Genomic DNA, 24,923 nt, shown 5'->3' on the forward strand with positions numbered 1-24,923 from the left:
GGTGATTGCATTCCACCCGCTAACAAGTTATCGCCTCAAGGCGCGCTTGCATGATTTGTTACTTACTCGAATGCTATCCTTGATTCCAAGTGTTGTGTACGTTCTCCGTGAAATATTTGTAATCAGATTGCATGCACGGCGGCAGCTGTGCAGTACATTCTTGAAGACACGCAGGCACCAGCGATTACGCTGAAGCCTTCGACTGCTCATTTATAAAAGCCGGCGAGCTTGACCCGCTGATCAGACTTCAACTAACGCCGACAGTGGTCGGAACTTTAGTTATGCTTGGGTCTAGCCTGTTCTTGTGAACACGTTCGCCAAATAAAATCTTAGTTTCCTCTTACATACTTTTACTACTGTGTTATTCACCTGTTGTTCACCTATGCTTACCTGTTCACTTCCCTTAATTTAAGATTTAAAGGGGCGATCAGACCACGTTTTCAAGTTTGAAATATGCAATGCATCTGAAAAGGGAAGTGTACCACAGCTAGCTATCAATATTGGAACGCACTTTGTATGGTACACAATTCGTGCCTCAGTTTTTTTTTTAATCGTAGCTAAAGCATAGAGCAGTCTGTCCACGGTAAGGAGTAGTGTCCACATCGGATGCCCGAGAACGGCTCTCTCGTAGTAACGAAAGGGAATTTCAAAGCCCCGGAAGAGACTGCAAGAGCATGAAAGACGTCCCCGTACCACCTGTGCTACACCATCACGTGTTTGGTTTAATTTTTGCATTTGCGTATCGGCATCATCTGATTCGTGCTGGTTTTATCTAACTAGCGAAAGCATTACGGCCACAATGCGCCGTTCGAAAAATGAGGGAGCCAGTGCTTGCTTCCGCGGGAGGATATCGCCCACAATAGTTGTTGCTATTGCGCGAAGAGTGAAAGGCACACACTGTCTTAGCGTGCCGAGAACATGGTTTAGGTGTTTGTTCTCAGCAGAATTCAGTGGCGGTCTTCACTTCCGATGATTAAAACCATGCGAAAATGGCGTTAGCGGTTCATGGGAGGAGCCTATAGGCAGCGATTTTAAATTGAAATCCCGAATGAAGCGGGCGCACAAAGTGGAGCTTTTTGTATGTGAAAACACGACGGCCAGAAAACCCGCAGTTACACTGGTAACCAAGGAATGAATAAGTGACCATGCTTTGGCCGTTTTATGCATCTGCGAACATCATACTGGCGAAGAAGAGTTTCTCCTGTATGTGTATTGTAACCACTATAGCGTACGTCCTCGTTTTCATATGTACAGCGCTCACGGAATGAAACGCGACACGGAGCATTTAGTAGAACCCTGCAGATGTGCAACGTACGCGAGAGCACCATGCCATGTTGCAAGGAATTCGGTCACCAAGCATGACGAGGGCTCCGATGTAGCTGTACGCGCCAAAATTACGTCGATGTGGCAGGAACTGCAGCCGGTGGAAGCGAAAGTATGCGCATTACTTAGCCCTAAATTGACGCGTTTCATTCCGTGAGCACTGTACATAGCCACCATCATCACTGACCATCAGGTGCTTCCTCGCGCTTGAGCTGGCGCGTTTCCTTTTTGGAATAAAAAGAGCTTTGCCGTTTCGTCAATCCCGGTGTCCTAATATATTCATGCCTTGGTTTTTAGGTGGCCAAATCGAGGTGTTGAAGGAATCACGTCTGGTCGGCAAAAGGCATGTAAAAAAAGGGAACACTGACCAGGAAAAATAGTCTTAGAATATAAAACGGGTTTGGATCGCCTTGTTCACGAGACGTCCTAAATAAGCATAAGCACTTCACAGAACACAAAGGAAAGCAGATTAGCTCAACATAGAAATGCGAGACAATTCACAGAATGTAGCCTCATATAGCTTTTCTGGACAAACTTTAAACAAGGTGCCCGTGTGGGAGCCGAAACATAAATTAACCCCCCAAATTCTTTGTGTTTTTCAGTGTTCCATTTTTTTCACCACATTAAATTGATGTATATTCTTCATTTTCCGCCATAGGGAATGCTTTCGTTGATTGATAAAAACTGTGAGTTTTGTATAGATTTTCACCTGTTATTGAAGGTTCAACAGTTTCATTTTTCAAGGCCAATTCCCAATCCATTCGTATTATACTTCTATTCTATTCCATTATTCTATTATATTATACTTTAAGTTTGAACTTAAAATACCGCCCTAGTTTTATACGTTGCTGACTTAAAATAATTTTTATGCAAATCTGCTTTACTGCTCACAATTGTCGCCTTGCTCTTAACCCTTCCGTGGCGCGCATTTCTTGCGCCAAAAGTGCGTGCGCGTGCCACACGCTCGCCTTTCTGTGTGTCATGAGCACCTAAGCAAAAGATTTGCTGGACGCTTATCAAAATACATTCATTGACGTTGGTGAAATATTCACACTTCACTCGGTGAAGTTTTTTTTCAAGCCACAGGCATTTTACCGTGGGAAAAATCGTGAAGCACTCAGGCATGTGAAGAGAGCACCGCCTTTTTCACACTGCCAGCGGCTTTCACTTTTATTTGCTTTATCGTTACACACCTGACAATGGCTTGAGGCTGCTCATCCCTGTCGCTATCAAAGAAGGTATCCAATATCTCAAGGTCGGAGAGAGAACGTCCTCCACTAGACGCTGCAGTTCCTTCTGCCAGCAGACACCATTACAAAAAACGAAAACTTAGAAACAACAGCTTATTACTGTACTGTACTGAACGACACAGCTTGGTACTGTAATCTCTCGGTAATATATCCAAGCATCTTCATAGACGGTGATAAGTGCTGCCGTCTATCAACAGCTTCAGGAAATTCTAAACTCGGAAACCCGGCGAATCACCGGCTTCAGCAATATTGCCACTGCACGAATGCCCATCGATTCTTCGGCTTTGGCAGCGAATGGATTGAGCTAAAATGCGCGCTAGAAGAAGTGCGTTGCTGCATTAAAAGTGAATACCTGAGCTCCGGCGCCAGTAACAGAACCGAACTTCAGGACTTAGCCTTACAAACTGAGCTGCAGCACTCGAAATGTATTATTCGTCATCCGGACACAGCTCTTTGCTGTACAAGTTGCTTGCCACACCGCAGGTGTCTGCAAAATTTGCTAAGCAGGACTCTGGTACGTCTTCTGCCATTTCCTTGGACACCAGTAGTAGGCACCCTGGAAGAAGAGGCAAATCAAGAACTTACATTTGGTAGGCGATAGATACGTTTAGGAGAGGATGAATATATAAGCAGGGATTATGTTGCACTAAGTTATGCACGAGCTTCGCTTCAAACCGTACGTTACTTTTACTGCTAGCGCATTTCAGAGCTTTCACCAGCAGCTCATGAGAAATACAAGCGAACTCGAATCATCGCCACTAATGTACTTTCGTGCGCGCCTATCGGCGCGATAAAAGCATGGATGGATGGATGGATGTTATGAACATCCCCTTTGGAACGCGGCGGTGGATTCCGCCACCAAGCCCATGTTGTGTGCCGCTGGCACCTCCTACTTCAGGCGCTCGCCGCCAATCGGCGATGAACACCGAAAATAGAAAGGGCCTTACGGCAATGTAGATAGAGACTTGCAGCGGAAATCCGCGAGCAAGAGGCCATTAATGAGTACTTGGAGCTTCTGATGGAGACATACCGAGTACAAATTATATTGCACAACCGAAAGTGCGAGGTTGTTGCAAAAATTCAGCTTGGACTGAAAGAAATAGCCCCTCCGTCTCCAATGGTGTTCAAACTTTCTGGCAATGGCATAGAAAGAAAATTAGAGAACACTGAATAAGGTTTTGATCTATCTCACATCTGTAGTGGGCAAATATTCTAAGAGACGGTCCCTGGGTTAATGTAGGCGGATAACATCATAGTTCGAGAGGACAACTAGATATATTTACCGAGATTTTTTAATATTTGTGTCAACGCAGTGAAAAATGTCGGCTTTAGATTAGCACATATAAATAGCGAATTGTGATCTGCAGAGGCGGTAATTAAGTGACCTAAATTCAACAGCCAGTCACAACCAAAGTTAATCAATACATATACTAGTGCTGTATACATAAAAAGAACCTACTCAACCACCCTCCAAGACAGTATTGTCCCGTGGTGGTGACGTTCAATAACACAGTAGCAATACTGTGAATGACAAAACTAACTTTTATTGGGCGAACCTGTGCCCACAAAACAGGCTACACTTATAGCACAACGATAGTGGCGAACACGCTCGGCGATCGTCGAAAATCTGATCAGCGGGTCAAGCGCGTCGGCTTTTATACAACAGTCGTCGAATGTTCCAGACTAATCGTTGGGACCCGCATGCCTTCCACAAAGTTCTACAACATTCGAGTCACGCGATGAAATCAGATAATACAAGGTTCGGCGACAACAGACAGCGGATAGAAGCATCGATAACTTTCCAGAAACTTCGGATACATGCAGACGCGTCCCGCGCTGTGCGATAACATTTGTTAGGCGGCGAAACGTGGTTGCCCGTTAAATATAAGTACACGTGTCAATACCCCCCTCTTAAAAAGCATCGACCCGATGCTGCAAACAAACGAAAGAAATAAGCACTCGTAGCAAAGAAAAAAAAACAAAATAAGGAAAGTTCGTTAGCGTCAGTAAAACGGTTTAAGACGCACCACGTGTACCATTTCCGGTCGTGCGCGACGTCGCTGTGAATGCGAAATGCCGTCTGGCACGACCTCATAGTCCAGTGCGCCAATACGTCGGATGACCTTTTAGGGTCCGAAATAGCGTCGCAATAGTTTCTCACTCAGTCCTCGTCGGCGTATCGGGGTCCAGACCCAAACACGGTCGCCGGGCTGGTACTCGACGAAGCGTCGTCGGAGTTTGTAGGGTCGGCTGTGGGTCCACTTCCTGGCTCTTGATTCGCAGGCGGGCGAGCTGTCGGGCTACTTCGGCGCGCTGGAGATAGCTAGCGACGTCAACATTCTCTTCGTCAGTTACGTGCGGCAGCATGGCGTCCAGCGTCGTCGTCGGGTTCCTGCCGTAAACCAGCTTAAACGGCGTGATCTGTGTTGTTTCTTGCACCGCCGTGTTGTACGCAAAGGTTACGTACGGCAGGACCGCGTCCCACGTCTTGTGTTCGACGTCGACGTACATCGCTAGCATGTCGGCGAGGGTCTTGTTCAGGCGCTCCGTGAGACCATTCGTCTGCGGATGGTAGGCAGTTGTCCTCCTGTGACTTGTCTGGCTGTACTGCAGAATGGCTTGGGTGAGCTCTGCTGTAAATGCCGTTCCTCTGTCGGTGATGAGGACTTCTGGGGCACCATGTCGCAGCAGGATGTTCTCGACGAAAAATTTCGCCACTTCGGCTGCGCTGCCTTTTGGCAGAGCTTTAGTTTCAGCAAAGCGGGTGAGATAGTCCGTCGCCACGACGATCCCCTTATTCCCGGATGTTGATATCGGAAACGGCCCCAAGAAATCCATCCCAATCTGCTGGAATGGTCGGCGAGGAGGCTCGATCGGCTGTAGTAATCCTGCTGGCCTTGTCGGTGGTGTCTTGCGTCGTTGACAGTCTCGGCATGTCTTGACGTAACGGGCGACTTCGGCGGTCAGACGCGGCCAGTAATACCTTTCCTGTATTCTCGACAGCGTCCGGGAGAATCCGAGGTGCCCAGCGGTTGGATCATGGTGTAGGGTGTGCAGTATTTCTGGACGCAGCGCTGACGGTACAACAAGAAGCTAGCTGGCGCGGACTGGTGAGAAGTTCTTCTTCACGAGCAGGTTGTTTTGTAGCGTGAACGACGACAACCCGCGCTTAAATGCCCTAGGGACAACGTCGATGTTCCATTCCAAATACTCGACGAGGCCTTTTAGCTCCGGGTCTGCTCGTTGCTGTTTAGTGAAGTCTTCCGCGCTTATTATTATCCAAGGAAGGCGTCGTCGTCCTCGTCGTCTTGTGGCGGGGGATCGATGGGGGCGCGCGATAAGCAGTCGGCGTCGGAGTGTTTTCTTCCGCACTTGTATATTACCGTGACGTCATATTCTTGTAGTCTGAGGCTCCACCGTGCCAGCCGTCCTGAAGGGTCCTTTGAGTTAGCTAGCCAACACAATGCGTGATGGTCACTGACGACTTTGAATGGCCTGCCATAGAGGTAAGGGCGGAATTTAGCTATAGCCCAAATGATGGCGAGGCATTCCTTTTCAGTCGTAGAATAGTTGCTTTCCGCTTTTGACAGCGACCGGCTAGCATACGATATCACCCTTTCATGTCCTTCTTTCCTCTGGACTAGGACGGCACCGAGGCCTAGGCTACTGGCACAGTGTGGATTTCGGTATCGGCGTCCTCGTCGAAGTGTGCAAGTACCGGCGGCGACTGCATGCGTCGTTTGAGTTCTTGAAATGCCTTGTCCTGTGGCGTTTCCCACTTGAACGCGACATCACATTTGGTTAAATGTGTTAGCGGCTCCGCGATGCGTGAGAAGTCCTTGACAAAGCGCCTATAGTAGGCACACATGCCAAAGAATCTGCGCAGTGCCTTCTTGTCGGTTGGCTGCGGGAACTTTGCGATGGCAGCTGTCTTCTGTGGGTAGGGGCGTACTCCTGATTTGCTGATCACGTGGCCTAGGAACAAAAGCTCATCGTAAGCGAAGCGGCACTTTTCCGGCTTCAGAGTGAGCCCTGATGACTGGATGGCTTCTAACACTGTCGCAAGCCGCCTAAGGTGATCGTTGAAATTTCCGGCGAAGACAACGACGTCATCCAGGTAAACAAGGCACGTCTGCCACTTCAGTCCGGCTAACACCGTGTCCATGACGCGCTGAAACGTTGCAGGCGCCGATCTCAGTCCGAATGGCATGACCTTGAATTTGTAGAGGCCGTCTGGCGAGATGAAGGCAGTCCTTTCGCGATCTTTCTCGTCCACTTCTATTTGCCAGTAGCCAGACTTGAGGTCCATCGACGAAAAGTATTTAGCGTTACAGAGCCGATCCAATGCGTCGTCTATCCGTGGAAGGGGGTACACATCCTTCTTCGTGATCTTGTTCAGTCGACGATAATCGACGCAGAAGCGTAGGGTTCCGTCCTTTTTCTTTACCAGCACTACAGGAGAGGCCCACGGGCTTTTCGACGGCTGGATGATGTCGTCGCGCAGCATTTCGTCGACTTGTTGCCTAATAGCTTCACGTTCTCGCGTCGAAACTCGGTAAGGGCTCTGGCGGAGTGGTCGAGCGCTCTCTTCGGTTATTATGCGATGCTTTGCAACTGGTGTTTGGTACTTATAGCACTTACTTGTATAGCACGTACTTATAGTACACGTGTCAGTGTAGTAAAGAATGAGGCAGCGGAGTGAAGCAATAATGTAACGAATCACTTTCGGCTGCAGTAAATATGGGGTCGTGTGATGAACATGGAAAGCTGATAATTATACCGGCCTCACAATGCCATCTTGTGCTTAAAATACCACATATTGGCAAAGTCGGAGTGTAGCGAAAGATAGGCAGGCCTCTTGGGTCTGGAGACCCACGATCTCTGAGACTGGGTCTGGGGAGACACAAAGGCGGCAGGTGCAGGGTGACAAGGGTTGGACCTCGTTCGAAGTCGGAGAACCCCGAAACAAACCTAGTTTTTAATAATAACTCAGTAACATGGTAACAATAAATTGGCGGTAAAGCACACAAATATCGGCGCCTCGCAAGCATGGGGACAGAAAATAGAAAGAGGTCCAGAGAGATGCCAGCCTGGCGCAGGACCACGGAGAATTTAAATAGGCAGGCAGGACTTATTGAAAACAAAGAGTGACAGTATATGAGACGCAGAGGACGGAAACTAAAAAGACCATACAGATTTAGAAGAATTGCAAGAAATCAAACAAATGCGAAAATCTGTGTAATTTAATGAAGAAGAGCGCACGAACAAGGCCACCTCAACCGTTTATACAAGGCCTGCAGTGCGACCAGTGAGCCAGCTGGATCGCTAGTGTTTGGCAGAAGTGATAGCTGCTCATGCATCGAGCTGTTCCTGCTCTGTGTAGCCTGTCTTGTCGGTTACACTTGCCGCAACCAGCTTGACTGTCCAACACAACCTTTCACAATTGTTTCATGTGCTGGGTCTTCAATATCAACTCCACCCTCAAATTTCCCTCCCAGTCTCTGCCACCAGTCAGGCCTCCGGCGCTCTTCGGTCTAGAGATCTAGTGACAGTCAGTGGTACCCGTGAGCATCATGTCGACGACTAGCTGTCTTCGTACGAACGGATCACCTTTCACAATCAATGGGTCGATACCAAGTTAAATAACGTCATCTTCTACCTTGAGGGCGTGTCTCATGAGGCGTATACAAATCATGAAGCCGAAGTTCAGTCCTGGCTTGCCCTCAAAGCCAGCTTCGCTAAAATTTCGGCCACCCTATCATCCGCAAGTTGGGCACCGAGGAGTGGTCAAGACAGCGAGCGCGACAACTGAGTGAGACATTCACGAGTCACGTTGAAGAGGTCCTAGATCGATGTAAGCGTGTGGATGCTTCTATTCCTGAAAATTTCAAAGTGAAACACATATTGAAATGCATTGCCAATGACATTCTGGAAATGTTAAACGCGAAGAATGCATGTACCGTATCCGTGCTCATACAGTCGAGACAAAATTCTTATTAGTTGTGGAGGCAGCGAGATCTGACATGGCACCTCTCAGTGGCTGACGAGGCCCTCTCTGCTACCTGCATCCTCTCTGATCGCTCCTTCTTTCTCACACGAATAATGACATTCGTGTGGGAACTAGTTGCTTGCCAGCTATTCCTACTACGATTCGGTGGGTTGCCTCAAAAGCAACAGCTGCCGCTAACTCTTCTCGCCCCGACGCTCCGGTGGGTTATTGAAGATGAAGTTGCTGAGGTTCCACCAATAAAACATCAGCAATGCCCTCTCTCCGCTCCACTCACGCATCCCTCGCCATGTGACCTCTTCGCCAACCACTTGTTGAGATACATTCACGGCCGTTGCCACTCCTACATCACCCCATCAATCGACCTCTTGCCTCATTTGTATATCCTTCGCGTAGACAATACAATAGCCCATGTGTTATGCGTGCGCTAAAGCCGAACATGTTGCACGACGCTGCTGTCGCCGCATACTGTCCTTTAATGCCTTTGTGCAAACACCTCCCTACGGCGACGCGTAAACTTTCCACGAGGCTTATATTAGTTAGCAGTCGAGCAGGCCACCAGCCGAGCGCCCGTTACTTGCCCGTCTTTCACCTTACCATCCACGCCGATCGTTCTCTCCCATGCGTCGCCGTGCTTCACCCTGTGATGTGTGTGGTGCGCGACATGGTGCGGTGGTCGGGACGTACAGAAGCAGACGACAAGGAGTACGCGCGCCGAGGCAAATTCCGTGCTGGAGTAGGAACTACGGCGCCGAAGAGCGTCCGGCAGGTGAACGCGCGGCGAAAGAGAAGAAAACAAGAGTAAAATGCAAACCAATTAGGAGAGACCACTGGGCGTCAGGCAGGCAATCGGAAAATGACTAATCGTACAAAGCGGAAGAAAAGGCGAGGCGCGCTGGCAGAAGGGGTAGACGCGGGAAAGACGCCGGGAGAGTTCCAGGAAGCGACACCAGGAGAAGGTCGGCCACCGGACCGTGAGTTGAAGACAGGCCGTCGTGTTCCGGACCCGAGCAACCAGGACTTCACCCGACCGGGGCCTCCTGCCAACCCCTTTCCTGTGCGTCGCCAGTCTACCCGAGCGTGCCGCCAGCTGCCCAAGGCAGCTGGCGACCGTGGGCAGGTCGAGAGCAGTCGGGCTACGGGCCCGAGTTCTACGCCCAGCTGCCCGGCCAGAACGCCGCCGCCGTCTGTCGTGGCGCCTGCTGCCCGAGGCCAGCGTTCGAGCTTCTGTGCCCATGGGCAGGACGAGAGCAGTCGGGCTACGGCCCGAGCTCTACGCCCAGCTGCCCGTCCAGAACGCCGCCGCCGTCTCCTCGTGCCACCTAGCCGCTTGCCTTACCTCTCGAAGCCAAAGCCAGAGTTGAGGGCATGGTTAAACGAGCACGAAGCGCGTGCGCGAGAAGAGGTGGCAGCGGAGCTCGAGGCTAGGAAGGATGAGCTGGTATTAGAGGGAAGAATTTACAATATTGCGGCTAAAAGTCGCAGAGGCTGACGGCACATATTTGGACAAAAAACAGCCAGAGGTAGGTTTGATGGACTTGGTCACCGTGGCCCAGCGGATGGGTTTGCATGGGGCAGACTCGAACAGGTGGGTGCAAGACAGATGGTTGATAATATGCGGGAAACCTGGGAGGGAGCGCGACGGGCGAGTGGCAGAACCGGCAGATGAGAGGGAACGCCTGGAAGAAGAGCTTCGCAGGGTGCGCGTTCGCATCAAGGCTCTCACGGATGCTTGCTCCGAAGGGAGGAGTTCCATTGTTGAGGATGCAGCACAGCAGTGCAGGCGCGACCCGAGGGCTCTCTCCGACATGGCGTCAGGCCTTGGCGAGCAAAAACACAGCCCTGTCCATTTGTGTGCTCCATGAGGCTCCGGACGTCGTTGCGCCTTGATTGTGCTACACTTGCCTCTTCCCGAGAGAGAAAGCCGGCAAGTAGATGTTCCTCCTCATTGTCACCTGGTCTACGACTTGTATTTTTCTGTGCCAAGTCTCATTCTGCAACACCAGTAAGTTCCTCAGCTTTCCATACCACCCTCAGTGCTTTTTCTGTGTATCGCGTTCTACAAACGTACTAACAGCTGAAAAATTACTGTTAGTGTTTGTGTACTATCTCAGTAACCCCCGATAGGAAAACCGCACGAACAACCCTCATGTGTAAGCACGACACTCTTTTTTTTTTCTTCTGGAAAGCATGAGCATTGCAAGTATCCTGCATGCAGATTTTTGCAGTTCGTGTTGATTATACAAAGGAGAGCCCAGTAGGTACCACTTAGTGCCTTAAGTGACGTAATTTTATTGCTAAGCATTGCATTCGGGTCGTAAGAAAAGTCGTGTTGGTGGCTTATTTCACTTGGTCTTTGATTGAGGAATAAGCCTTTCTGCGAATGTTTTCTATGTGCTACTGCAAAAGCCGGCTACCTTCTGTTCCCCTTGCCAGCGTTACTCAAGTTGTGGCCAAGTGCAAAATAATGTGATAATGTGTGTTTCAGTTTCTAGTACAATGTTATTTTTTGCCGTGTTTTTTTAATTTGTTCAGCAGTAATGAACATGTCACGCATTTCATGTACTTTGGTGTAGATTTATAAGTAAGCTTTCTATTTTGGTATGGCTCTCAATAAAAGAATGTTAGCATTTTATTCAACTTTTTAGGTATCTTGCGTGCCATTGTTTTGCCATTACCAGCGAGTTTCCCCTTTTTAAAGTTGTCATGACTACGTCATACATATCGTCCAGTTTTGTGCAATATCTTAGTGCATATATCAGAAGCTCGTCTACATGGAGTGCATCTTGTACATCTCGTCTACATCTTGTATATGTCATGCACCTTTCAGTTTTGCTCATTTTTTGAGCGTGTATCACACCACGTTATAAGACAAATCTATTCTCGGAAACGAAGTCAATAAAGCGAGACTAAACATCTGTTGTGTTGGAAGTGGACTTTTTTTTTATGTCCTGGCACATGCTGGTATAAGTATGGGCAAGACTGCTTGCGTGCCAACGCATAGCCCACGGCGCATCACGCGGCAGCTCGCATGCAATGTAAACGCATTGCTTGCGAACTGGCACGTGGTGCGCCGTAGCACGTGCGCGATTAAGAAAAAAAACGTGCGGCATACAGGTAACAACAAAAAAATAAGCGGCGCGCGCGGCTTGCGGGAAAGCGTGAAAGTGAGCGGAGTGGGTCGGCACAATAAAAACAAAAAGAAAATATTTACGTTTGCGAGAGGAGACGCCGCGCCGCTGCTGTTCCTGTTGCCATGACAAGGTAAACAATTATGTGCGCCGCCATTTTGCTTCTGCGTCGCCCATTGGTTAGGGCCTAACTGAAGGGGACCTTGGCGCTAGCGTCGAAAGAGCGTCTGCTCGAAAACGGCCAATGGCAGCCATGCGGAGATCCCCCCCCCCCCCCTCCGTTAGCCAGCCGAGATACCACCCTACCAGACCATGGAGCGCCGCCTTCTTGTTTATTCAGATTAAGGACGGTAGACAGCGCAGATATTCCCTCCTCCCCCCTCCCCCCCCTGTGAGAACACGCACACAGCTCATTCACACATGATCTTGAATTGTAGCGAAGTGACACGGACAGAGACTAGAAGCAGACAGGACGAGTGCTAACGCTGAACCAAATTTTTATTGAAACAAACAATATATATATATATATATATATATATATATATATATATATATATATATATATATATATATATATATATATATATATATATATATATATATATATATATATATATATGTGTGTGTGTGTGTGCTTACAAATACCGCAACATGACAAGGTCTAAAGACATCAGTTGAACAAGTCAAGAAGTTGGGAGGGTGGCTCTTGGCTTGGTCAGTGATTAGCCATTGCTTGAGCACTCGCGATGTTTCTCCTTATTTAAACCACCTGCTTTTCAACGTGGCAACTGAGTGCCAAGCCCTTTCTTGGTTATCCTCTTTCTTGAAAAGTCCCGTGTGGACGCCTTGCACACTCTGCTCTTCACATTCAAGAATATGACATACATGTAGTCTCTTGCTCAGGCCGCTAGCACACTGAAGCAGATGCTCTGTCATGCTCCCCACTGCCAGCGAACACTGTTTCCCTCTCGACCTTTGAAGCGCTGCGTGCGTCGACATCGATACCTTCGCATCAGAACAGCGCAACGATCCCTAGATGGCCTTTCAGGACCAACCCGTTGTATTGTGGGTTCATGCTAGCCAGTATGGTGTGGGGGCCGTGCTATTGCTAATCGGACAGCCGGTCGCTTACTCATCCCGTTCGCTAACCGCAGCAGAACAACGATACGCGCAAATTGTAAAGGAGACTTCAGCAACCGTCCATGGGCTGTACAAAGTTTCAAGATTACATATTTTACAACCAGAAGCAACGATTGTAAAAGTACTACAAATCTGCTAGACATCTTCCACATTTTCACAGCGAGTCGGCAGTGTCAATCTATGATACCGTACAGAGCACCTCGGCTCCAGCAGTAGATTAAGCAGGCCAGGAACACCACGATCCTACATATTCGACACCGGCAGCGGACATCTGCGTCGCACGGGAGAGCATTAAAGAACTACAAAGGCAGAAATACAGGATCCACCTTCCCAAATGGACCACCAGGTGACACTTCAACTCGGCAGGTGACGCCTGAAGACGAGCATGTAGGAGGACGCTCCAGCGCAGAGAGCCATAACAATTTTGTATTGCCAGAACGCCGGAATTAATCACCTACTCCAAGTTTTTGTCTTTTTTCTCGCTGAAGAGAAGACGTGGTAGACGGCATCGTCATCCGCACGCACCCACAAGACGACAGCCGCGCATGTGTCAACCAAAGAGCGCTCCCAAGAGCAAGGTATAAATACCAGAGTACTTTGAAATAAAGCCATTACTCGCTCCTTCATGCATGCATGTTACAGTTTATATTCGACTCCCGCTTCAAAAGCTACTTTAACGAGATAAGCCAATAGTCATCAGGTAGCAACACTGGACGCCTGACTAACCCAGCGATTACAGGAAAGAGCAAGTCTTGGTCTACGTGCCTTTCTGAAGTGAGGCAGTAGAAGGGCTATACAGTAACGTGTTTGAGCAGACCTTCTCGAAGATACTGGACCTGATCAAGCAAAAGCAAGACGAGTACACCTGTGGAAATGATAGTGATTTGATCTACGAGTTTAAAGACGCCTTGAACAAGGAGCAAGAGGCCGCTCCACGAAGAGAGGACGATGAGCTGGTGGCGGTTGGCATTAACATGGATGAAGACGAGAATGTGATCGGCGATCCAGAGTGTTGGTAGCCGCTCTAAAACAGCTAAGTCTTTCTGCTGCAGTGCGACAATTACGGGATATCATGGAGACGACCACCTTCAATCACATGGTGTGCTTGACTAACAAGGAGCATCAAAAACTTGTACGAGAAATTGTACATAGCCAGGAAATGTTCGGCTGACAACCTCTTTGCGTCTTCTTGAATCGACCCGCCGGTTACAAAAAGACTCGTTTTAAAACTTGCCATGTACATATAGAACATATTAAATTCATGTTGCCTCGACGCAGCAAATACGGAGGCTTGAGTGACAGTGAAATTAACACCTTTCGTTTAACGTTTCGTCAGGTCAAGTGTGTGATAATCGATGAGATGATCATGCTCTCGTCGGACGTCCTAAATACGATTTACACCAGGCCACGATAGATTACCCATCGTCTGTACGTGAGGTTCGGTGGATTGGATATGATTCTATGCGGGGATCTGAGTCAGCGTCCGCCTGTCCGAATCAACGAGAACTCTAACACACTCTTAAGCTCGGACATCAAAGGGCATTACCTGGAATACTTTCCGCTCGTGCAAGTTGTGCGAAAGAAAGATGCCACTTTCTTTACCATCATCACAAAGTTTGAAGACGGGAGATATTTGCTTCTGGAGGAAATTTCCCTGCTTCAAGGTAGGTTCTCAGCGCTGGGGAGGCTGTGCGCATTGCACCAGCCACAACTGGACTCTTCCACCCCAACGAGGAAGTTCACAAGTTCAATACTTTGGTAGCCTCTCCCGGAGGAAGCGAAGTAAAGAAGGTCATTGCAGATGTTGTGCACCCCGGCTACCAGACCAACACCGAGCTCCTGCGGGCAGTGGAAAAGGTGAACAAGGTGGCACACACAGCGATGGCAAACATACCACGCGAGATCTTGCATGTGATCAGCAAGCCCTACATGATCACTGCAAATGTCTCCATAAAATAGCCAATGGGTCTGTGGGCGAACTCAACATGTGCGACTATACAACGGATAGTTTCCCCGGTGGTGGTGGTTCGCCTTTGATGTCTTGTATACCAGAAGACTGGCACGCTGAAAGCAAAGAGCTTGGGTGCCGAAGTGCGAAGAGGAGGATGCAACGTTGGCTCCAGTTGTGTACCAAGCCAACCTCGTTATGCTATTGTGAATTTGGATAAGGAAACGGAAATATTCGGCAAAGAGAAACAGTTTGCACATGGGCAAGCTATAGCCATCAGAGTACATAAAGCACTGCGAGGCTTTTGGAGAGGAAAATAGGAATATCCTGCAGACGGAAATGGCTTCCACACGTACAACCTAGCGCCATAACAGCACATAACTCACAGGGAGGCGCCTAATCTAGCGTCGTCTTCGCGCACAGCCGAAAACACCCTCAGAACCTTCTGTACGTTGGCTTGAGCAGGTGCACCACGGTCGACCTATTCTACTTGACCAACTCGCAATGAGAGCACACGTTCTACAATGCAAAAGAGAAGGTGGACGGAGTCATGGCCGACGAGTTTGTGGAGTTGGACCTAATTTACGACTCAGTTGAATCTCTCCCGTATCATGTTTCCTGTATCGCCCATCTGCCCATTTCACCGTTCAGGATAACCTCTTGTACCGACGCAACTATCTGCCCGATGGTTGCGAGTGGCACCGGGTTATGCCGAGTTTACGTTCTGATCGGTGCGCATGTTTCGACGCCCACTCACAAGGATGGGCGCACGTAGGCGTTTTCAACACGCATGAATTCCTGCGGTACCGTTACTACTGGCGAGTAATGTAGAGCTTTGTTTGAAAATGTGTACATTCTTGATCGTAACGTTAGCGCCGCAAATCCCCGCCTCATCAGGCCCATGGTATATTACGGCCACGTCCATGCCTCATAATTAATTTGTGGTTCTGGCACGTAAAACCCATAACTTGAGTCATTCGTGTGAAGTCTGGGACTCCAACCGTGTAGGAATTGACCTTTACGGGCTGCCACCACTAAATCCCGCTCACAATTTATGGATCAGTGTCGCATTTTATCGCCTTACGCGATAGGCTCAAACCGCCGCTCTACCTGAAGACGCCGCCAGTGACGTTGCATTCTTTCTAATCCATCGTTCCATCCTTTGTCATGGCCCACCTCGGCAATAGTTGAGCGATAAGGGCAACATGTGTTTTTGTGGCCGGTGGTCGAAGCGCTGCTTGTTCCATGCAGCGTTCTCGCGTTGTTCACCAAACCACCACGGCGTACCGTGCTCAATCTAATAGGCTTATGAAGGGTTACTGTGGAACTGTGGGTGTCATGCTCGCAACGTACGTTACATCTGATCATAAAAACTGGAACATCATTTTCCCGCCTATCACGTACGCATATAATACTGCCACACAAACTACTACGAGATTTTTCCCATATTTTGTCGTGTATGGGCGCAATCTTTCCTATACTATTGATACGGTTTTACCCTATCAAACAGACGTATGACAACGTGCTCCTGTTTCGACCATCGCCAGATATACTGAGCTATGCCGTAAGCTAGCACAAAATTTCTCCTCCGAGGACAAACAACGACAAAGATGCAATCGTAAGGGCTGCAGTACCAACCCGAACGTCACGCACCGGACACATGTCTTGTCGTCCGTTCCTTGTACCAGAGCTCGGCTTTAAAGTAGATTTCTCTCGAAGTATGATGGTCCATAGCACGTTGTCGATCCCGCCTCTCCAGTCAACTATGCCATGAAGCCACTTACAGCGACATCCGACATGCGCCAAAGTGCACGCCGTGGAAGGGGTAATGTTCACGTTCGCTGCCTGAAACAATAGTATGACCTGTTCGTCTCCCCGTCGCGATTTGCCAGGATAAATCCGCTTCTGCACCGGGGCTAAATGTAGCGAAAAAGAAGCGCGTACGAACAAGGTCAGCTAAAGCGTCTATTGAATGCCTGCTGCGCAACCATTGAGCTAGGCAGATTGCCAGTGCTTTGCGCGAATGTGGTCCTATCGGACATCCAGCTGTTCGTGTTCTGCGTCGTATAAGTTCTCGGTTACGCATAAGGCTACCTGCTGAACTGCTTACAGTGATGGAAAGAGGACAGTGCCTTGACGTTTGAGGCGTGAGCTAGCTGCCTAAGCACACAACTATACCGGTGCAAATATGTGCGACAATGTGGCATGTCCCTGCTGCAGCAAACATGCGAAGACAACTCAGCACATTTTAATGAAATTCGAAGATATTCACCCAGAGACACCCATAGGTAACATCCTCCCTCCATAGACGTTGGGACTTGGAGCGCGTGGAAGCATTAACGGCTCAGCAGATGTGATAAAAAAGAGACGGTCAGAGGGTCGGTGGGAAAAAATAAAGAAATATTGATGGGACCATATTGGTTACGAAAACGGGTAACTCTGCAATGAATTTATGGAGTTTTTAAAGACTAGAGGAAAGATTCACAGCAGATAAACGACATCGTAAAGTGTTAAGTATACATATATTTTGTTGATAACCTCATGAATGCTAGGTGAATGTCGCCATCTTGTTTCAAATGGGATACCAATAAATCAACAAGATCATCGTCAAGGCAGGTGATGCTATAGCGCGGCTTCCTGTAAAGGTAGTCAAATTTGTGTGCAGCAATTTCGATCTACTGAATTGAAACCTCAATAACATCTGCACAGCTGGTTTTAACAAAACAGCCTTGCGTAAATTTCGTCCACCGCAAAAACAAATATGCATACGAGACACGAAGTAGCTTAATATACTGTTCTGATTTATCTTAAGATACCTCCGTGAACTTCTGTTCATATTTAAGCTGTATTACACGCTAGCCTGTTCCACACCATGAACAGGCCTATTAGTTAGTTTAACGCAAACCACAACAGTGAGTTTTGTAAGCCAGTCTCATCAGTGCAATCCTATTTAACTTCTGAGACAGCAGCTGTTGCTTGTTAATCATTGTGCCATTAATCATAGGCGGCTGCATTATTCGGGCAAAACATCTTGACACATTCTAATAAAATTGTACACGCTTAGTCGGCCACTGTTACGCACGCCGTTCGCGGATGCTTTGACAGAGTGAGCGCTATAAGTGCAGAACGACATGCGAAGATGTCAGGCGAGGAGACCGAATGGCGCCGCACAAGCAATTGCGGGGATAAAGAAACCATAAAACAGGCTTGGACCAGCGTATTCGCACCCAAGCCGCCCTGTACGCCTGAGTAAACCTAATGCAAATAAACCTTGAAACATTTTTTTTTTTTACAAATGAACCAATAAAGCTTCTTTATAGCTCGTAATACACTATGCGCATCATGCTATTCTGGACTTATAAAACTGTTGTAGCAATACAATCAAGCCCTGCAGCGACAATAAAGTGAAATTCCGCTGTAGCTTACAAATACAAGTGTGACATCTAGTACTGCTAGCACTTCGGCTAAATTATTATAAGAATTAGCAGGCTTGTTGGCTTGTTTCTCGTTCTTACTGACGGCGGACATTTATTTAGTGTTCTAACTTAACCTCATACGGCCCTTCGGAAGGGTTACTTGAACAACAAGAAAATCATTGCAAGCAAGAATGAAACCCATTTTCTTACTTTCACCTTCGTAGGAGCCTTTAACAATAGCGCAGGTTTGATAATCCGTGTACAAATACTGCGCTTCGAATTCCTCTTCAGTATCTGCAAAAATATATGAATTTTGTTAGATACTTACGCAATGCGATAAAAGCTATCTTTGCCGGTGCATGTTTACTTGCTAAATATGGAGCGTGATAACAGAGAACTCCGCAAACGTTATTGAGGGTATATCCCACCGAATTGCCGCCATATCCTTGTGGCCTTCAAGGAATGTTATCATAAGCTACCAAAATCCTCTGCTGCACAGGGTGGCTGCCCTTTTGCATATAGTTGGCTAGGCAATTCGCAAAATCCAAAAGGGAACAGCTGAGCATAATAGATGGTTACAGACTTGAGAAATCTCACCGAAAGTAGTTTGACATTGCTTTTCTGCACAACTGGGACACACCTACATACTTCGTTGTTAAATTCTTTAGCATGGAGGGTATACGTGGTTGCTTGTTTAGCATATGTTATCAGGAGTAGGTTTAAGCCAAATAATACCGCGAAATATGTTGCCATATGGTGGCATTTTCAAATAACGCATTGTCTGCGAAATATTACTCGCGCTCCCTCACTCTCGCTTGCCTTGTTTTGACCCTTATGCAAGTTTCGCTAACTTCTGGAGCTTTTGTCATATACTGTGCATAGTATAGGAAGGTGCAACATGAAACGAAGCAGCATTTTCAATAGAAACCAGCAATTTACAGTTGAGAGCCATAATTGTCACAAATAGACAGATCTTAAACATGGCGAACCCTAAATCGCACGTCCCACAGTGATCAGAATTAAGTTGTTACTCTTCCGAGCTGTGGTGTATCGTTTTGCCTTTTTAAAATGCACAATTTGCCGTGCTAAAACGACTTTATTCTGCTGGGATTTGGTGAAATATAAGGTGGAAAACAGTTGAACTGCGCTCGTTCAGAAAACATAAGTGCCCAATCGTGTGCGCCAACGTTCCACAAACAACAAGCAAAAATATATCCGAATAAAGCATCCGTCAGGTGAGCCCTCTGTGATACTATTTGAAAATTTTCCTAAACATGTCCACTGTACACCCGCTTCCACCGCATCAGCGAGCAGTTCTTCAGGTCAACAACACCACCCACCCGGCAAATCGCTGTGCATGGCAATATGGCCGACTTTGGTACACCCAGCAGCATTTCCGTCTTCGGCACCCAAATGATTAACTGCTAATTCTTACTGCAACATGAACTGTTGTTGCTTTCTTTTACGAGACGCATGACTGCAGTAAACAATAGGGACAGTAATCAGATACCCTGTGTTCTTATTAAACTGAGGATGATGCTCTCTTATCTGGTAATATTTATTAACCCGGCTCTAAAATTTATTAAGGCAAGGCCTTTTTTCGAACTTCACCCGGAGTCTCCGCACGTGGGATCTCACTACACTCAAACATTTTCAGAAAAAAAAAACAATTAGTTAGGAGACTTGTAGTCTCGTAGATGATATTATTAACCAAGTATGGGCGCTGTAAGGAAAAGCTATTCCAATACTGTACTTTTCGCCTCTTCACCTCTCTCTCAAGTGACGTCTTGATAACTGCAAGAACTGTCCATCTGATTTCCGCGTACAGACTAATAATGGGCGACTAGACTGAAGAAAAAGAAAGTATTTTTGCTACAATGCATTTTTAATATTTTGCCTTCACTCTACGTCAACTATTTTCGGGTTGCACCTGGATGGCCAGTTTGTCACGCGATGCTGCTTAATGGCGAAAACTCACCATGTCCATGTGATTTGTATGCACTAATGTTACAAATACTAATCTGAAAAAAGAACTAATTCGTATTCAGGATAGCTGAAGACTGTACTGCGGCGCAATGAACAGAAGGTGCTTGCCAGCCATTCGCTCTGACACAGGGTGCCGGGAGCTGCCGATGAAAATAAAATTCTCTGCATATAATAAATACATTCTGGAAAGACCCGTCTCACGATCAGTGTCGGCCGTAGTGCATTTAGTAGTAATACAATGTACCGGCACACCCTATTTGTAGATATATATTTAAAAATGTGCAGTGCTTAATTCGGGACTTCTGCTGCTGAGGCTGTATGCACTCTACATTATTTCCAGTATCGGTCGACTTTGATAAGACACCCGTACGCCTTCGTCGTTGAGGAGCATCCAAGATAACGTTGGTTGTGTGACGTATAACGTTGCCGAGCCTTTTCGTTACGTATACAGGGCTCCATCACCTCTGCTTGCCCGGGGATACGTTTTTGTGGCATAGATTCCACGTTCCACTGCACCTCGACTTTCTACTAACCCCAGCAACCTAAGCGAATGAACCTATCTAATATTGGGGATTGTTAGTTGGAATCCATAGTTATAACGGCAGCAACAGCCACACATTTACACAGAGAAGAAATGCCACAGAAACACGACGCCGTACTTGCAATTGATGTTCATTAGAAAGCGAAAAGAAATAACTACAAACCAAGAAGAAGCCACGTATGCAGAAAGAATGGCAGAAAAAAAGTATTGAAAAATTATGCTGAACCTATATCACGACGAATGTCGACGGTAATGTGCTGAGCACGGAAGCAATATAGAGACAACATATTGTAACCGTCGAAACGCCATATGCTAAGGCATGAGTTGCTGTGTAACGCCTCTATTGGGCTCCCCACTCTGCGGCATCTAGCGGCGCTCCCACGAAGCCTGGCATGACCTCCGAAATGTGTAGCACACCCGTGCGTGTGCTCTGAAAAGCATTATGTAGAAACGTGGCTTCTAGCGCTTCTTTGTGGACGAGCTGCACAGCCAAGTGGCGTGGCTGCGTGCCTAGTGCATGGCCCCCGAGATGACATGCGTGGAGACTCCCCGCGCTGGCTTAGCGGCTATGGTAAGCGCGAGGTCGCGGAATCGTATCCCGGCTACCACGGCCGAATTTCGATTGGCGGCGAAATGCAAAAACGCGCATCTCCCTTGCATTGCGGCAGGTGAAAGATTCCCTAGTCGCCACAATTAATAGGGAGTCCTCCACTGCGGTGTGCCTCGCAATGAAATCGTGGTTTTAGCAGGTGAAACGCAAGCATTCACGTATTTGCATTTTTTCGAAAGCAGTGGCAGTCATTGTGATTTCTTCAATGGATGAAACCTAGTTTTCTCAGCTTGGAGGAGGCCGGCTGGTGCGACTGTAGTCGTCTTCAGGTGGCACTTGATGGGAAGAAAATTTGGTGTCATGAAACAATAAGCTGCACCAGTGTCCAATAGGGCTTCGATTTTTTCTGGTGGCTCACGTAGCTGGACTTGCAATACGCACATACCTGTAAACGGACCTAATGACATGACGGATTGAACCCTTACGCAGCGTCGTGCCCTTGGCGGCCCGCGGAGAACTTTCCCAACGAAGGAACAGAACGCACAGTTTCGACAGCAACAGTCTATCTTGTTTTATCGATAGCAGCGAATGGTTGAAGAGCGCTGATGTTATACGTAGGAGCGACAGACTTGGCCTGCTGACGCATGTTGACTTGGAAAAGGGCGGGAGTGGGATAGTGCAGTGTAGGGTTCCACTATGTGAGCCTGCAAGAAAAGAGCTAAGCCAGCTTGAACTGTAAACGCGAGGCGAGGTGGACGAAGTGTTGAAAGTTGTGGTGAATGATGACGCCGACGAAGGCATTCGTAGCGATGAAGCCGGTGCTGCAGTTCTGAAAACCAGCCAGGGCTTTACACGACAGGCGCTCGAAGTGCCCGGCGATCTCTCGCAGGCTGTTGTCACCCCATTGCAGGTGCTATAATTTTGTAAGATTTAATTGCTGAAGATGGGCATCTCCATAGCAGGAGTAGAGTGCTAAGATGAGTCTTGCTTAGTTGGAATGATCTATTTGCCGGCAGGTATGCCAGATATTTAACAGCAGCAGAACCAAGCTGAGCCACGAGCATTTGAGCTTTATGGTGAGGTGACAAGCAATGGAGAGCAGCGGCAGAATCAAACAGCATAATAGAAACACACCATGACATGGTACCGTCCAATGTAGGTGGACTTCGAAAGGTTCCTAACATTGCCGCATTACAGAATTGGAAAGGGTATAAAGGCACCAAGACTGGTGGATCTTGATCAGAGGAAGCATGCGACACGAGGCTTGAAACACGTGCTGTGAAGCCACCAATGCAACTTTACCTGGAAGGCATACGCTGGACCAAACAGTTCACAAAGGAGTGCAGTTGCTGGTCAAGGCGCACTCAAAAGTGTCCAGGAGAGTCAAAAGGTCGGGCGCAGGCTGATAGCGAGTAGAATACGAATTGGCAGGGGGAATATTTCAAGGTATTGTACGAGAACCTGAAGGCTCAGACGGCGACGACGATTGCGTAGTGGCTGCGCCGCTCGTGGAAAAGGCGTGGGCTAATTGAGTGCTCGATCACGATGCCGCATAGATTGAGGCACCAATGCAAGCGAAGGTATCGTATGGGGGGACGTCTTGTTTCGGGTTAGAATGAGCGCTGCCACAAAAGCCTAACGGGTGTCCGGCGCCATAAATGGGTGGCAAGTGGTACACGACAGACCCAAATGTCAGTCTTTCAAAAAACGAACTATTCCCTGTGTTAATTTCTTTTCTATCCTTCTGCTTGCCCTTCTCTTCGTCTTTTTTCACTCGGGCATTATTCGTTACCATTATCATATTAAGCGAACAGGAATAACATATTCTGAGGGAAGGATTTATGCGGACTTCCTAGCACAGAAACCAGATATGCCAACAAATACGCCATGGAAGCTTAAAGAAGGCGATATAAGATATCCACTAGAATCTACGGCCTATAACAGGCGTTTCGCGGCAGCTAGGGTGTTGTTCCTGCTAACTTGTAAATTTTACAATGGCTGCTGGGTCGCGTCAATGAGTCGCACCCGGCATTGTTGGAAGGCCGGCTGAGAGGTAATATTGTTGTTACTGTCATCCAACTCGCAGTTCATACCCATTGGTGGGGATTGCTAAAAAGCGGGTGTATTTCACATTACAACAACATACAACCTTTCAGGACAGCTATAAAGTAAATTCTGCTTAAAGCTGAAACATGCATATTAAAATGGAAGCAGTAATGTTGGCAAGAGTCAGTTATAATGTGGTGAAGCCCAGAGAAATATAAAAATGTACATTTAACTTGGCCATTAAGTTGAACCTTATAAAAATTCTTAACAGAGGAGCAAGACTATCTGTAGCTGAATCGCGAAGTAGAGCCCGAAAACGAGAGTACAAGCGCAACGTAATATCGTGCTTTGAGTGCCATTGTGTTTTCCTGCTGGTTAACCTGTCATTTTTTACCAACTAAATCTAACACAAGACCATAACCATCAGTTTATTTATTTGTTACTTATATTTATTTATTTATCCCAGATTCCCTGAAACGCAAGTGCATTGTACAGGGTAGTCGTTACAAAGGAACAGTAAATTATACAATGTTATACAAAATAAATGGTAATACAAAATAGATTAAGGCAGAATACAAGAAATAACACCAATAAGAAAAAACGAACAGTGTGATAGAAACAAAAGGAGTGGCAATGTGACAAAGTTAGTTACAATAAAAAGGCAAATAAGGATTGTCTGAATAAAGCATGATCAGTAATGAAAACAAGATTGGCATGAAGGTTGTAGCAGCCACATGAAGTGTTTTGTATGAAAAAGTGTAGGAATGTGTTTGTGCGAGAGTATGCACAACCTACTTTACTAACATGGTAACCCGCGATGAAAGATACATAGGGGGAGTGATGAACTCAGCGTGTAGATGATGGTGATAATTATTGTAGAATTTCTGAAAAAAAACATAAGCGAAAAAATTTTCTGTGTAGCGATAACTGACTTACATGGCTGCTATGCTGGATGTGCGAAAACAATTGGCTAATATCAAACAAGTGGCATTATTCTGAATCAATTCAATTGCATTAATAAGGTTATCACGGTCAGGATCCAAAACAGCAGCAGCATGTTCTAATTTGGGGTGTACAAGTGTTTCATAAAGAAGCAATTTTAGTTCTGTTGGAGACTTACTAAAATTTTGACGAATATATCCTAGCAATCCATTTTCGCTATTAATTAGTACAGTAACGTGACTTTTCCCTGTTAGATCAGACGTTATATTGATTCCGAAATAACAACAGCGTGTAACTTGCTCAAGCGTACAACATTTACGTTTATAAGGGGATTGGCCATTATTTAGCACAATGCATTTTCAAACGCTGAATTAAACTAGAGTACGATGAAAAAAGATGAGTGAATAGCCGTTAGGTACTTTACTGCAACATTGTGATACTTCTGAAGGTATATAGAAGAGCGTCAGTTCAAGCTTGTCGGAGGAAATTAAAGTATAACATTATCTTGTGTCTTGGACAACCCTAAAAGAAGAGTGGCACATGGATTGGTGAAACTCCGCAGTTTGCATTTGATGTTAGCCAAGACCTGATGACAAACTGCCTGATGCAGACTGAATCTCAAGATTGCACATACCGCAAATCC

The 24,923-nt window shown here is 47.1% G+C and overlaps 1 protein-coding gene across 1 annotated transcript in view; it reads right to left on the minus strand.

Moving 5' to 3' along the window:
* Nucleotides 1-2,465: 2,465 nt before the first annotated feature.
* Nucleotides 2,466-24,923, minus strand: part of LOC129382419 (uncharacterized) — a 54,537-nt gene continuing 32,079 nt past the window's right edge. The window contains exons 4-5 of the mRNA XM_055066308.2: nucleotides 18,426-18,509; nucleotides 2,466-3,129 (exon numbers count right to left, since the gene is read on the minus strand). Coding sequence (XP_054922283.1) covers nucleotides 3,002-3,129; nucleotides 18,426-18,509 — 212 coding nt within the window. The 3' untranslated portion in view covers nucleotides 2,466-3,001. The remainder of the gene's footprint in view (nucleotides 3,130-18,425; nucleotides 18,510-24,923) is intronic.

The sequence above is a fragment of the Dermacentor andersoni genome, chromosome 6 (assembly GCF_023375885.2).
Source record: "Dermacentor andersoni chromosome 6, qqDerAnde1_hic_scaffold, whole genome shotgun sequence".
NCBI lineage: Eukaryota > Metazoa > Arthropoda > Arachnida > Ixodida > Ixodidae > Dermacentor > Dermacentor andersoni.